Source organism: Mustela putorius, unplaced genomic scaffold, assembly GCF_011764305.1.
Source record: "Mustela putorius furo isolate JIRA1106 unplaced genomic scaffold, ASM1176430v1.1 tig00003901_pilon_pilon_pilon, whole genome shotgun sequence".
NCBI lineage: Eukaryota > Metazoa > Chordata > Mammalia > Carnivora > Mustelidae > Mustela > Mustela putorius.
In genome coordinates, this window is record NW_025422049.1 from 4,835,554 (window position 1) to 4,849,644 (window position 14,091).

General features: G+C 41.3%; 2 protein-coding genes across 5 annotated transcripts in view; one reads left to right on the forward strand and one right to left on the reverse strand.

The window, feature by feature from the left end:
* The window catches only part of LOC101671154 (X-linked inhibitor of apoptosis), a 59,689-nt gene extending 49,610 nt beyond the window's left edge, over positions 1-10,079 (reverse strand). For 2 of the 4 annotated variants that reach the window (XR_006603035.1, XM_004762028.3), the window contains exon 1: positions 9,954-10,079. The gene's annotated coding sequence lies outside the window, so the exon portion shown is untranslated. The remainder of the gene's footprint in view (positions 1-9,953) is intronic. The other 2 variants (XM_013061229.2, XM_004762030.3) reach the window with 2 other exon arrangements.
* LOC106006760 overlaps positions 8,891-14,091 on the forward strand; it is a 69,586-nt gene continuing 64,385 nt past the window's right edge. Inside the window, exons 1-3 of the mRNA XM_045068282.1 lie at positions 8,891-9,095; positions 9,767-10,224; positions 11,632-11,716. Coding sequence (XP_044924217.1) covers positions 8,891-9,095; positions 9,767-10,224; positions 11,632-11,716 — 748 coding nt within the window. The remainder of the gene's footprint in view (positions 9,096-9,766; positions 10,225-11,631; positions 11,717-14,091) is intronic.

Sequence of the window (14,091 nt, forward strand, 5' to 3'; positions counted from 1 at the left end):
CTATCACCATAGATAACTGCAAAGAATACGAGCTAGGTGTGGTAAACTGGGGGAAGCTCTGTAGGACCTGGAGATCAAATTCCTGTGTTTCATGGTCTACGTATGGCCGGGGAAACGTTTATCAAACATTTGTTCTTCCCATGGTCCTATAAACTTTCTCCCCTTTGAAGTCTCAGACCCCTACCCCCTTTGCTCCCTAGCTTAGGATGGCATATAAATCTCAACTCTGACTGCCTGTAGATCTCATGTTCTTATGGGGCTCCCATATGTATGTAATCAAAATTTTTTTCCTATTAATCTGTCCTGTATCAGTTTACCAGCCAAAGGAACCTAGAAAAGTATAAAAATAATCCCCCAACACATTCCCAGTAGCAGTAATCCTTACCAATTTGTGTATTCCTCCAGAGATGATCTATGAATATACTAAGCCACCCAGGCACCCTGGAAATGAACTTTTTTCCCCCGGAAATAAACATTTTAAAAGATACCACCATTTTTGTCCTGTTTGGCAGGACAGTGATGGCCATCACTGCCAACAATAAAAATATAACAGTGGGAAAGGTACGTGATTAACAGGCACTCTTGTTAGCTCAGTGGGTTAAGCCTCTGCCTTCAGCTCAGGTCATGGTCTCAGGGTCTTGGGATCAAGCCCCGCATCAGGCTCTCTGCTCAGTGGGGAGCCTGCTCCCCACCCCCCCCCCCCGCCTCTGCCAGCCTCTCTGCCTACTTGTGATCTCTCTCTGTCAAATAAATAAAATCTTTAAAGAAAAATAAAAATTGGTATACTTTTTGTGGTGGTGGAAATGGGTCAAAGAAGTAAAGGGGATTAAGAGTACATGTATGTTGGGGCAGTTGGGTGGCTCAGTTGGTTAAGCACCTGCCTTCTCCTCAGGTCATGATCCTGGGGTCCTGTGATCAAGCTCCATGTCAGGCTCCCTGCTAAGAGGAGAGTCTGCTTCTCCCTCTCCCTCTGCCCCCTGCCTTGCCTCCTCTCTCCACTCCTCTCTCCACTCTCAAATAAATAAATGTCTTTTTTTTAAAAAAAGAGTACACTTACTTATCTTGATGAGCACCAAATAATATATGAAATTGTTGAATCATTATTATACATTTGAAATAAATATAACTTTATGTTAACTACACTAGAATTAAAAGTTTTAAAAAAATTAGTACACCTTTCTAGAGTAAGGTAGCAATATGTTCTAAAATCTTAAATATGTAATTATCTTCTGAGCCACCTATTCTAGTTGAAAGCATCAACTTTAAGGAAAACATCAAGGATTTTTTAAAATAAAAAATATATAAGGATATTCAATACAGTGCTATTGATAAACAAAAAAATTCAAAATCCAACAAATGAGGACAACACTTCAGTAATGTGGATACTAGGCATTCATTAAAAACTGAGGTTGTAGAAGAATATTAAAGGACACAGACATATGTTCACCCTGTTGTCTTAAGTGATAAAAAAAAGCTGATTACAAAATACTGTGCAGTATAATCCTAATTATAAAAAAAATACAGATATATAAAGACAGGCTAAATTATACATCAGAATTCTACTGTGGTTATCTCTGGCCAGTGGGATTATTGATTTTTATTTTCTTCTTTGTGCTTAATTTTCTAAATTTTATACAGTAAATGGATTATATTCTAATCAAAAGAAAAAATGCAGTTGGGCTCTTAGTCAGGTCCCTTATATAATCCTACTCAGCCGACTGGGGGGTGTTACTTGGCTATATGCCAGGTGACCATGCTTCCTTCATCTGTAAACACATAAGCCTGGTAAACTATCAAAAGCAGGGCCTGGTATTGCAAGGTTTGGGCATTTCATTCACAAAAGATCATTCTCATAACAAGGAGAGGGAAGGATATATTCTTGGTTCGTATCTTTTTGCCTTTGGTGAGAATTTTTGCCAGCTTGCTACTTTGTAATATTACTGTTAGGTTACTAACTCCAAGCCACACCAATGAGAAAGAAGAAATTGTAAACTGATGTCAACACTGTCAATCATCAGGCTCAAGAAGAAAAGAGAGATATACAGGTCAACTCCCAGAGGTAAAAGCGGTAATCAGGTCATATCTACAGTGGTTGGCCATGAACAAATGTCATCTGGTGCCCTGCTTGGTGGCAGTAAATCACCAGCAGTGAAGACTGAGAAATACAGGTATTACCTAATTGCTACTTATTGTTAACTTGAGTTGAAAATGGGAGGGACTAATCACAGGCCTGTACCCCTGAAACAAATAATATATTATATGTTAGTAAAAAAAAGAAAAGAAGAAAAAAAAGAAAATGAAAGGACTTTGTTGCAAATGTTTGAGTGATGTCTATAGCAGGAGTTCTGAACTACTCATTCACTGCGTTATAAAAATCATCAATTAATTTGGGACCTGGTAAGAACAAGAGTTGCCTGTAATCTTTCCCAAAAAAATTCCCCTAGTTTTTACAAAAGGGAAGTTCAGAATCAAGTACATTATAAACCAAAATCATCATAATTTTCAGACACCCACAAGCAAAACTTGTTCACCAGAGCTGACTGTACTTGTGTTGACAGGATAACAGAAATCACTCTTTCATTTTGAAGCATAAGGAAGTTAAATGATTTGACTGAGGCCATAGAACTGATTGGTGGCAAAGAAGTGGAACTTACTCTGTTTGATACTTACCCAGATAACTTATCCTGACAGAATGATTAGAATGCAGGACTTAAAAAAATCAGATGGTTCCACACGTGCCATGCTGAGGTTCTTTAATAGATGATTTGGTGAACAGGCAATACCTACCCTAGATATTTCTCAGAATTAAGTACTCTTCCATGATCATGTTGAGATCTCAAGCCAAGTGCTGAAACAAGCTCTTGGTAAAAGCCAGTATCTTTTCCTTTTCTCCAGTAAAAATATTTAGTTCTATCTGAAAGTCACTCTGCTGCCTATATGCATGCAGGTTTGTCTTCTGTCTGGGTTTGAATTAAAATGACACCAAGTAAAGGAGACTGCCACAGCAGTCAGATTAAAACAGTACCACATAGTTAATGAGTGCTCACGTGTTCTAAACTATCTACAAACTCACTTTCATTTCCCTCTATACAATCATGTTAGCTACACATAAAACTACTATAACATGCTGAATTGAAACTGAAAAATGTCACCCTATTTAACAGAAGGTCAAAAACTCAACACAGAGCTTGTGTGAGTCCACGGCCCATCCTCTCTTTTTTCACCACGTCACCTCTGATAATAACTAAATACGTATGTGAATTACAATTAGAAGGTTTTCATATGTGGTATCTAATTTAAACTAAGCAATATATCACAGCCCCCATTTGAAATATAGGGAAACTGTGGTTTTCTGATAGTTACTCATCAAAGATCATACAGTAAATGACAGTCAAAAGACAAACCTGGTGATTATGAGCAATATGGGTCTAAAGAAATTACTCTAAGAATTACTGGCAGAAGGGTTAGTTTGGTGAGGCAGCAGAAAATGTCAGTTCCTGGCCCTTTCAAGGCTTGAAAAATTAGCGGGAACCACTGAAAGGTAAAGCACATAGCAATGTAATTACATATAGGAGAGGCCTGTATTGTGAGGCCAACAAAATTATCACAAGATGTATAAAAGTTCAAACCATATGTAAGAATTTATAGATTCCAGGGAATACAACTTTCCCCAGTTAAGGAAATCAGCCTTAACTCACTCAGTTCAACCTCTGCCTGATCATCTGAGTTCAAGCTATTTCCAGTCTGTACAGGTAAACCTCAGTTTCACCATGACCTGTATTCTTCAAAATACATTATAAAAGCAGATCATGGCAGGGCGCCTGGGTGACTCAGTGGGTTAAGCCTCTGCCTTTGGCTCAGGTCATTGTCTCAGGGTCCAGGGATCGAGCCCCACATCGGGCTCTCTGCTCAGCAGGGAACGTGCTTCCCCCTCTCTCTCTACCTACTTGTGATCTCTGTCAAATAAATAAATAAAATCTTTAAAAAAAAAAGCAGATTATGGGGACACCTAGGTGGCTCAAGTCATGATCTTGGGGTCCTCAGATCAAGCCCCACAGGCTCCCTGCTCAGTGGGGAGTCTGCTTCTCCTCCCCCTACTGCTGCCTCTGCCCCTCCTCCCCACTCGTGTTCCCAGTCTGTCTCAAACAAATGAAATCTTAAAAAAAATTTAAAAAAAAAGCAGATCATGATAAGTGAATCACATGTATCCTTAACTAAGATTGGGGATCAACCATACCAAAATCAAGTTGTAAAATGTATCACATAGCAAAACTACAACAATACCAGAATTAAAAATAATAAAAGTCCATGCCAAGTCCTACAAAATTACATAAAATATGCTTTTACCACACAAAGGACAATCTAATATTAAGTATAATCAGAGCACATAAAACATATAACTTGTAAGTCTGGCCTCAAATTCTTTTGGTAGATATAGTAACTAATCAACAGCCGCTTTGGTTAATTTCTCAGAGCACAGAAAGTCCTTTTTTTCTCTGGAAGGCCTTAGAAGTTTCAGTTTTTCCTTTTTTATCTAATACATTATAACAAGCAAAGGCATTCAGTCAACATTTTTTTTAAAGACTCCACTTCTTTATTTGAGAGAGAGAGCACACAAGCCAGGGGAGAAGCAGTAGGAGAGGGAGAAGCAGACTCCCCACTGAGTGGGGAGCCCAACCCAAGGCCCAATGCCAGGAATCAAGACCTGATCCAAAAGTACACCCAACCAGCTGAGCCACCCAGCTGCACCTCAGTCAACAATTTTTAAGATTTATTTATCTGAGAGAGAGATGGGAGGAGGCAAAGGGAGAGTGAGAACTTTTTTTTTTTAATGGTGTATTTAAACTAACAAGACAAAGAAAAGAATTCAGATATTTCTGACTTCAAAAGAGATCAATCAGCAATAAGCTAATTTTTAAAAAAGATTTTATTTATTTGACAGAGAGAGACACAGTGAGAGAGGGAACACAAGCATGGGGAGTGGGAGAGGGAGAAGCAGGCTTCCCGCGGAGCATGGAGCCTGATGTGGGCCTTGATCCGAGGATCCTGATATCATGACCTGAGCTGAAGGCAAAGGTTTAATGACTGAGACCCCCAGGTGCCTCATAAGCTAATTTTTAAAACCCAACATCAAAACAAACAAATCAAAAAGCACCCAGTAAGCATCTTTCAAACGCTTAAGCAGTATTTTTTAGCTTGAGGTCTTAGTGTTGACCTATACCTGATAAAACTCTTCCTTTAACTTGACAAGAATTATGCTTTCCTTCTTTCAGCACTGAAATGAAAGGCAGACATCCTAGATTTATTCACTTCTCGCTGGGAGAGCTACAGTGTTAGGCTTATAAAAATACAAACAAAAGAAACGCATCTCCAAGGGAGACAGAAACTTAAGCAGACTCCACGCCAAGTGTGAAGCCCAATGTGGGGCTCGATCCCACAACCCTGAGATCTTGACCTGCACCAAAACTAAGAGTTGAATGCTCAACCAACTGCACCACTCAGGCGCCCTTCAGTCAACCATTTTTTGCCAGGCACATACTTACTACATGCCAGTCACTTAATACAGTGATGTAAGAATTTGGCTCAGGGGCGCCTGGATGGCTCAGTGGGTTAAAGCCTGTGCCTTCAGCTCAGGTCATGATCCCAGAGTCCTGGGATCGAGCCCCGCATCGGCTCTCTGCTTGGCAGGGAGCCTGCTCCCCCACCCCACCCCCCGCCTGTCTCTCTGCCTACTTGTGATCTCTGTCTGACAAATAAATAAATAAAATCTTAAAAAAAAAAAGAATTTGGCTCAAAGCAGAAGGTGCTCAGGGTGTGTTAGTTGGGTTGTCTCAAGCTGAAACCATCTTAAGTGCTATCTCAGCATTTCTCACTTCAGTTCCTCAATTCATTCAAAGATACTTAGTCAATTTTGATCAAAGCAACACCATCAAAATATGTGTCTAAGAGATCTTCTAAAGTATAACATGCAATGGAAGAAAAGCATGGCTACCAGAATCGGAGAAATCTGGATTCCAATCCTACCCCTGCAACATAATAGCTATTTGGACTTTAAGCAAGTTACTGAACCCTTCTGAACTTCCACAAATTTTCTCTCCTCTGTACTATGATAATCCCAGAAACCCAGTTTTTCCCTCTTCAACTTATTCTATACCCACCCTACAAGATAAAACAGGCCAGCTTTTAACACAGTAGTGACACAGATATCATCACATCTTCAACAAATTAAAGTTCAAGTACTTAGCATGTGAAATTTTTAAAAAATAAAGTATTCAAATCATAAAGGCAGAAAAAAATGAAAGAATAATCACAAATTATTAAGGTTTCTATCTCCACCTTATTCTTAATTTCTTTTCATTTTATTTGAGGTATTTATTCCAAAAAGATTTTGAATTGTTATTTGGGATTTTTTTTCCTTTGGTAAAATCTGAGATAATCAATTTAAAACAAAAACCTATTATAATGGATTTTCAATCTTTGGAGTCAACTAGCCCAAACCTGTTACTTTATAAAATGAAGGCAAAGCATAGAGTAAGATGTAGGATATGGGGCACCTGGGTGGCACAATTGTTAAGCATCCAGCTCTTGGTTTCTGATCAAGCTGTGATCTGCAATCGGGCCCCACATCAGGCCCCTAGCTCAGTGTGGAGTTTGCTTAAGACTCTCTCTCCCAGGGTGCCTTGGTGGCTTAGTAGGTTAAGCGTCTGACTTCAGCTCCGGTCATGATCTCAGGGGTCCTGGGACTGAGTCCCCTCCCCACAACAGGTCATCACTCAGCAGGGAGTCTGCTTGTCTTTCTCTCTCCCTCTGTCCCTCCCCCTGCTTGTGCTTTCTCTGTTTCAAATAAATCAATCTTAAAAGAAAAGAAGAATATGGAGAATAAATAAAAACTACATTTTAAAAGACTTTTCATGACACAGGAAATCTTCAATAAAGAATGCTGAGTAAGAAAAAAGGATTACCGCAATGGACATACAATATGAGCCAAAACAGTAAAAGCAAGCATAAAAGAACAGGATTTTGCTTCTTCTCTTTATACTATTCTCAATTTCATAAATTTTCCATAATAAACATATTTATCTTAAAATTTAAAATATTCAAAATATTCTATGTTTTAAATGGGATATTTAACTCATAAAATGTTAAGAAAATAGAAATATGTAGGCACTGAGGGGTTTAGTGACTTGCTCACAATCTCACAGCTAAATGGAAACAAAGCCAAGACAACCCAGGCATCAAATCCAGGGCTCTTCTCACAGTACCACATGACCTCCACGACATGAAAATAGTAAAATGTTCACCGGGAATTGCACAGGAAGAACTGATGAAGAGCTGGAAGCCTGGAACTTTTAAATTTTGTTAGCAATAAATACCTTTTTTGCCTTAAGTTAAAAAAAAAAGAGTATTCAACATCAATTTCTTTTACCACTACTGTTTTTGTCTCCTCAAATCTACTCACGATGACCTTAAATAGTGGTACAGATTACATTTTATAATACTATTACCAGATTAGAACACAGAGATAAAGTTTGAGAACTGACAGCTCCTGATAATCTCCCAGCCTCAAGAGAACAAGGACATCTATTTTGCCACATCTGGTCTTTCGAACCCTACACCACACAGTAAAATCCCTGGCATACAGTAGGTGATCAATAAATGTTTACTTTATAAAGTGTAACTTTCCCCCCCTCACATTAGCACTAACTACCAGACTTTTAAATATTAGAACAAAAATAACCAGTGACAGTATCATTTCATACTGGGGTAAGTGTTTACAAGAGAAACAAAGAATTTATCAAACAAATTAATGTTTATAACCAAATGTAAGGGGTATATTTAGGTTAGTAAAATATTTCAAGCACTATACAAATTAACTGGCATGTTAATTACAGTAATTCTTATCTACTGAAATGGGCCTAACCTTTAGCCAGCATTTCTTTTTCTGCCTAGCTGGGAGTCTCTGAATGGACTACAAAGCAATAAAGTTACAAAGGTAGCACAAGGGGTACTGGACTAGGACCCAGACCTTAGTCCAAGCTCTTCTAATAGATATATAATCTTGGGCAAGTTACTTTTTCAACTCTTTTGAGTCCCAGTTAATCTATTCATAAAAAGAAAAGAGTTGAAGTACTGATCACTAGAGACCCTTCCAATCTCAATTTTTAAAAAATGATTCTTATCCACAAAGATTCTACATTCATATTTTTTCACTGCATCAAACTGGGTATCTTGAATGTTATAGTTTGCTATATTACTTGATAAGGAAAAGTCAGCATATTTTCTAAGAATATATAAAGATTAGTAGTAACATATTCTTTTTACCATCTTATATTAGGGACAACAAGAGAACACAAGAAATGTGAGCATCTGTTAATCAGGCCTGCTCTGCCAGGTAGGCTGACAGGAACCATACTGGATCTTACAATATAGACCACTGATACATAAATGCATATATATGTATGTCTTTACATAGCACAGATAAATACTTATATTGATATACATAGAGGTGTGTGAATTTTAAAAATTGTTCCTAATTGTAAAATCAATACTTATGTTAAGAAATTCCAAACAGGGGCGCCTGGGTGGCTCAGTGGGTTAAAGCCTCTGCCTTCAGCTCAGCAGGGAGCCTGCCTCTCTGCCTACTTGAGATCTGTCAAATAAATAAATAAAATCTTAAAAAAAAAAAGAAAGAAATTCCAAACAGTACATTAGGCCACATGTGAAGAGCAAATTAAAAAACGTTCCATCCCTCCATTAAGTAGCCACTGTCCACGTTTTTCTTGTGTATACGTCAAGAAATTATCTAAGTATATTCAAATATGCATATGTGCATGTGTGTATAAATCTTAACCTACTGTTGCCACTTCTTGAATGATGGGGAAAGTATCTCATGCACTGGCTTCATAAACACGTGCAATACATTGAAAGTTTTAGCACAGCTGTATGGTACGAAGCGGTATACGCTTCCGAAGTGTGCAGTGAATTGCTTGGAGGCATGTGCAGCAGTTGCTCTGAAAGAGCGGTGAGCAAGGAGCCAGACAAGCTGGGTTCTAATCTTAAATTGAGTAGCCTCAGGCAAGCCATGAAATCTTCCTGTACCTCAGTTTCCGCTTTTGTAAAATTAAGACGATTCAACTAAGATCCCTTCCAACTCTAAAATGTTATAGTTCTAAGATGGCCGTCTGTAACTGTGTTCTTTTGAACTGGTTTTAAGAAATCCCGAAGTAAAAAAAGGGAAGAAAGATACACCATAGCAACCTCCAGTCTTACAAGAGTACATTTCTATGCGTCACTGACTATCAAGGTATGGTGTGACAAACCTAGGGACATAATTATACTTGAAAGCAAAGTAGTAGATTATTAAAATCGGATAGGTTTTCACAAAGCTTTGATTGACATTTTTTTTTTGGAGGTGGAGGGGGCTGTTGCTGAAACGCTTAGTTTCAGCAATAACCAACCCCCTCCTCCCAAAAACAAGTGTATTATGGAGTTAAAATAATGAAACTGAAAGACTGAATTTTGTTTTACTCACAGAATATGCTCGGGAGGTGACTAGGGCAGCAAAGATTGGAAAGAATTACTAGCTAATTTCCTCTTCCGGAAGCTCTTTGGCTCCTATTCTTTCTGCTTCACAAGCCCTTGCCAGGCACACTCCACCCAGCTCAATACCTGCCACACGCATCAGATGGGGGGGGGGCTCTTTGATCATTTTAAAAAAAAAAGTTCTTTGACTGCATTTACCGTAGGGGTGACAGGGTTTAAGAAGGCACCCGGCCACCTGAAGCCACCCACCCACCCACGCCTTCCTTCGGCGCTCCCAGGAACCTGGGCGAGCAGCCGCTGCTGGGCCACCCGCGCCGCACACGGGCGGCCTTCCCGCCCTCCCCCGCAGCGCGGGGCCCGCGGGGAGGGGGGGGGTTGAGGAGGAGGAAGCCCGTACAGGCAGTACCCACCGCGCTAGGAGAGCCAGCCCGGATCGCCCGCGGCGCCCTGCGCGGTCCGGAGGGGAGGGTCCTGGAGGAGGGGCGGCCCGAGCCCCAATCTGGAAATGCCAACTCCGCTCTGCGGCCGGGCCCCAGCCTAGAAGGAAACGGAAGTCCCTTCGTCTCCCGCAGGCGCACCCACCAGCCCGCCCATCGCCCGGAGGAACCCCGAGTCCATGGCAGGGCCTCAAACAGACACCCGCCACTGTCGCTCAAGCTCACGGCCCCGGCCTCGCCACGGGTACACCCCCCTACGCCCCCCCCCCGCACACTCCTTTTTACCGCCCCCGCCCGGGGGCCAGCCTCCCGCCCTGCAAGGCCCCTCCTTCTTCCCCTCCGCCATTTTCGAACTTACCCTTCGGGCCCTGGCGTCCTTGAGTAGTGCTGAGCCCTCCCGGGGCGCAGCCAAGGTCCCGCCACTTCCCTGGGCCGGAAGGGGGCAGCCAGGACAATTGAAGCCCTTGCCCCCCCCCCCCAACTCCCCCCCCCACAGCTGGAAGCCACAGCCTGACCTGGCGGATGCGCCTGCGCAGTGTGTACTTCGCAGTCCCCGCCCCCCCGCTCAAGCGTTTCCTCTTTGCCCTTGAGGTGTTTTTTTCCCACGGCTTTTACCTGCTGGACTCGTGTTGACCAGTCGGGGACTAGAGATAAAATTACGAATGAAAAGAGCGAACAAGTTGCGTTCTCACTGTAGACCAGGCAATGTGGTAGGCATATAACGTGTTCTTTGTTGTAATTTTGACAACTCTGTAAGATAGGCACTCTCTTATTAATCCCATTTTACAGAGGAAATTGAGGCCTAGAAAGGATAAGCCCCTCCACTACCATGCAACTAATAAATGAGGGAACTGGGATTAGAATATGGTCTGTAGCCTAGTTGGGAAGGATAAAAGGAAAGAGATTTTCATTTCGGACAGCAAGGGGATTGAGAGATAAAGGGAAAATGAGTAGGATGAAAGCAGAAGGCAGGGAAAACTGGAAATCTGGTACATAAAATGCTGAGCATATCCTGGATTTATTTCAGGTATGCTGTGCTGTAAGATTGTCAAACAGACAAATGAATTTTGTGTCACAAACTTGGGAGCTCCCTTATATGCTGGCATAGTGACATGAGAGGTTCTGAATGAGTGTTTCATTTAAAATGAAAGAGGAAGAGGGACGCCTGGGTGGCTCAGTTGGTTGGACGACTGCCTTCGGCTCAGGTCATGATCCTGGAGTCCCAGGAACGAGTCCCGCGTCGGACTCCCAGCTCCATGGGGAGTCTGCTTCTCTCATTTAAAGAGGAAGATTATAAGTATCACCTCCATCCTCAAATGATGTTGCTCTTCTTGAAAAGGGAACTTGGAGGGAGGAGCGGAAAGACTCTTTGGTTGTTAGGCTTTTGCTAAATATTACCCTCTCCGATCCTCTTTTACTGTCATAGCTCTGAGAATCTCACATCTGACTTACTGTGGTAATACTAATTGCAATCAAATACTTATCTCACTTAATTCTCAGAGCAATCTTATGAAATATGTAACTACCATCATTTCCATTTTACAGAGGAAGACATTGAGGTTTAGAGAATTTAGGTGGCTTGCCCAAAGTCACACTGTGAGTAGGTGTGGGAGCTGGAACACTGATTCAAACCTAGATCTTCTGATTACAGGTGTGTCTGACCACTACCTGGTCTCCTGGACTGGCCTCTCTATCCCTAGGACTGGTCCCCAGCATTACAGCCTGTACAAGGCCATGTAAGTTAAACCCTTCAACACTACTTCCCAGATAATGTTAAAACACCTTAGCTCTATGTTCACTCCCCTGGACACCCTACTGTCAAGTGAAAGAAAACCATCCTCAAAGTAGGTTAGCAAATGCTTTATTCATTTTCTTACTGGGGACTATAGCCTGGGAAAACAGTCTTTCAGATGGCTCTGAAGAACTGCTCCAAAGCTCATTAGCTACCGGGGATTATATATACAAAAGGGGAAAAGGGTATGCCTGCTTGCAAGCAGCTGTCCAAATACTTGCACATCAAAAGGTATAATTTGTTACGGTTGTAAAAATTAAGGCTTAAAAGAAAATAAGCTTTATTGATTTCCACACAGACACAAGAAAGACCCTTAGGTCATCTTAAGACTTTATGTTTTTATCATATCTGTTTAAAAATATTGCTTGCATGTCTCTGCTTAATTGGTTTTCCAGTTCTTTCTGTTTTTGATTCTTCCTTGAGGTCACTTGAGACAGTCACAGAACGCTGTCATCAGTCATCGACTGTAGTTTTAGTGCACACTATCTTCTAACAAAATAGAGCTATGAACTGTGCCCCTGCCCACCTCCAGCTTTTCTGCCTTCCATTCATTTACTGAAATGGCTCAAGGGTAGAAAGACTGCCCTTACTCAAAGCCTCTGATTCCTTTAGCTGAGGGTCATCTCTTCTTCCTATTCTGAACTCTCTTGGCACTTGAATTTTTGTTTTTGGTTTTGTTAGCACCTTTTCAAAGTTTTTTTTTTTTTTAAAGATTTTATTTATTTATTTGACAGAGAGAAATCACAAGTAGTCAGAGAGGCAGGCAGAGAGAGAGAGAGGGAAGCAGGCTCCCTGCTGAGCAGAGAGCCCGATGCGGGACTCGATCCGAGGACTCTGAGATCATGACCTGAGCCGAAGGCAGCGGCCTAACCCACTGAGCCACCCAGGCGCCCCTCAAAGTTTTAATTAAATGTGTATAACATAGGGGCATCTGGTTGGCTCAGTCAGTGGAGCATGTGACCCTTGATCGTGGGTTGTGAATTCCAGCCCCATGTTGGGCATAGAAATGACTTAAGAAAAAGTATATAACGTAAAATTTACCATTTTAACCATTATTAAGTATACATATCAGTGACATTGAGTACCTTGAGAAATTTTTATCTCACTTGGCACTTGAATTTGTGCCCTTGTTATGGAACGCAGTGCTTTCTGTGATGTAATATACCTATTTGTGTACATGTCTTATCTCATCTATACCTGAAGTTCATTTATGGTAAGATCTATGTCTAACTCATTTTTGTAATTCCTCCAAAGCTCTTGGAGTCATCTTTAATCCACCCCCCACTCTTCTATCCCACATCCAATTCATCAGCAAATCCTATCCATCTCAATTTTCAAAATATATCCAGAATCCCACCAATTCACATTGACACCATTATGACCCTGGTCTGTCTGTCTCTTGCACTTTAGCTTCCTCGCTTGTCTTGCAGCTTACATCCTTGCTCCTCTCCAGTCTATTCACACAGCAGCCAGAGCTATGCTAGTAAGTCAGCTCATTGTCATTTTCATTTATCAGCTCAAAGCCCTCAGTGGCTCTCCATTTTACTCAGGGTAAAAGCCACAGATGTATAATGGCCTACAAAGACTATTGTAGCCAGCCACCAAGATGATCTCTACTGATCTTTACCTCTTGCTCTTCATGCCCTTGGCTAGTTGTCTTCTACAGAGAAGTAGGGCTGACCTGTGTAAACTAATAGAATACTGTGGAAGTGATGGCAGATGATTTAAAAGCCTAGGTCATAAAAAGCATTGTGGTCTCTGCCTCACTCTGTCTTGGATTTGTTGCTCTGTGGGAAGCCAGCTGTTATGTCATAAGGATTCTCAAACAGCATGTAGAGAGGCCCACATGGGAAAAACCTGAGTCCTCCCCTTCTTCACCTCTACTCCTCCCCCACCACCAACAGACACCAACTTGTCAACCACATGAGTGAGCCACCTTGGAAGTGGATTCTTGAGGCCCAGACTTCTGATGACTGCAACTTCTTGAAACCCAAAGCCAAAACCACCAGCCAAACCACTCATAATTCCTGTGTATTGCTGTTTTAAATAGCTAAATTTCACTTGTTTTTATTTTTTTCCATAATCTCCATGCCTAATGTGGCTCAAACTCATGACCTCGAGATCAACTGTCCTGTCTTCCACTGACTAAGCCAGTCAGGTACCCCTTAAATAGCTAAATTTTAGGCAATTTGTTATTCAACAATAAATTACTAATACAAAGGCTCTACACAGTCAGGGTCCTTTGTCCCTTTATGTCTTCATCTCCTAGTCTTTCCCTGATTTCTTTAGCTTTCCTGCCTCAGGGCCTTTGCACTTGCT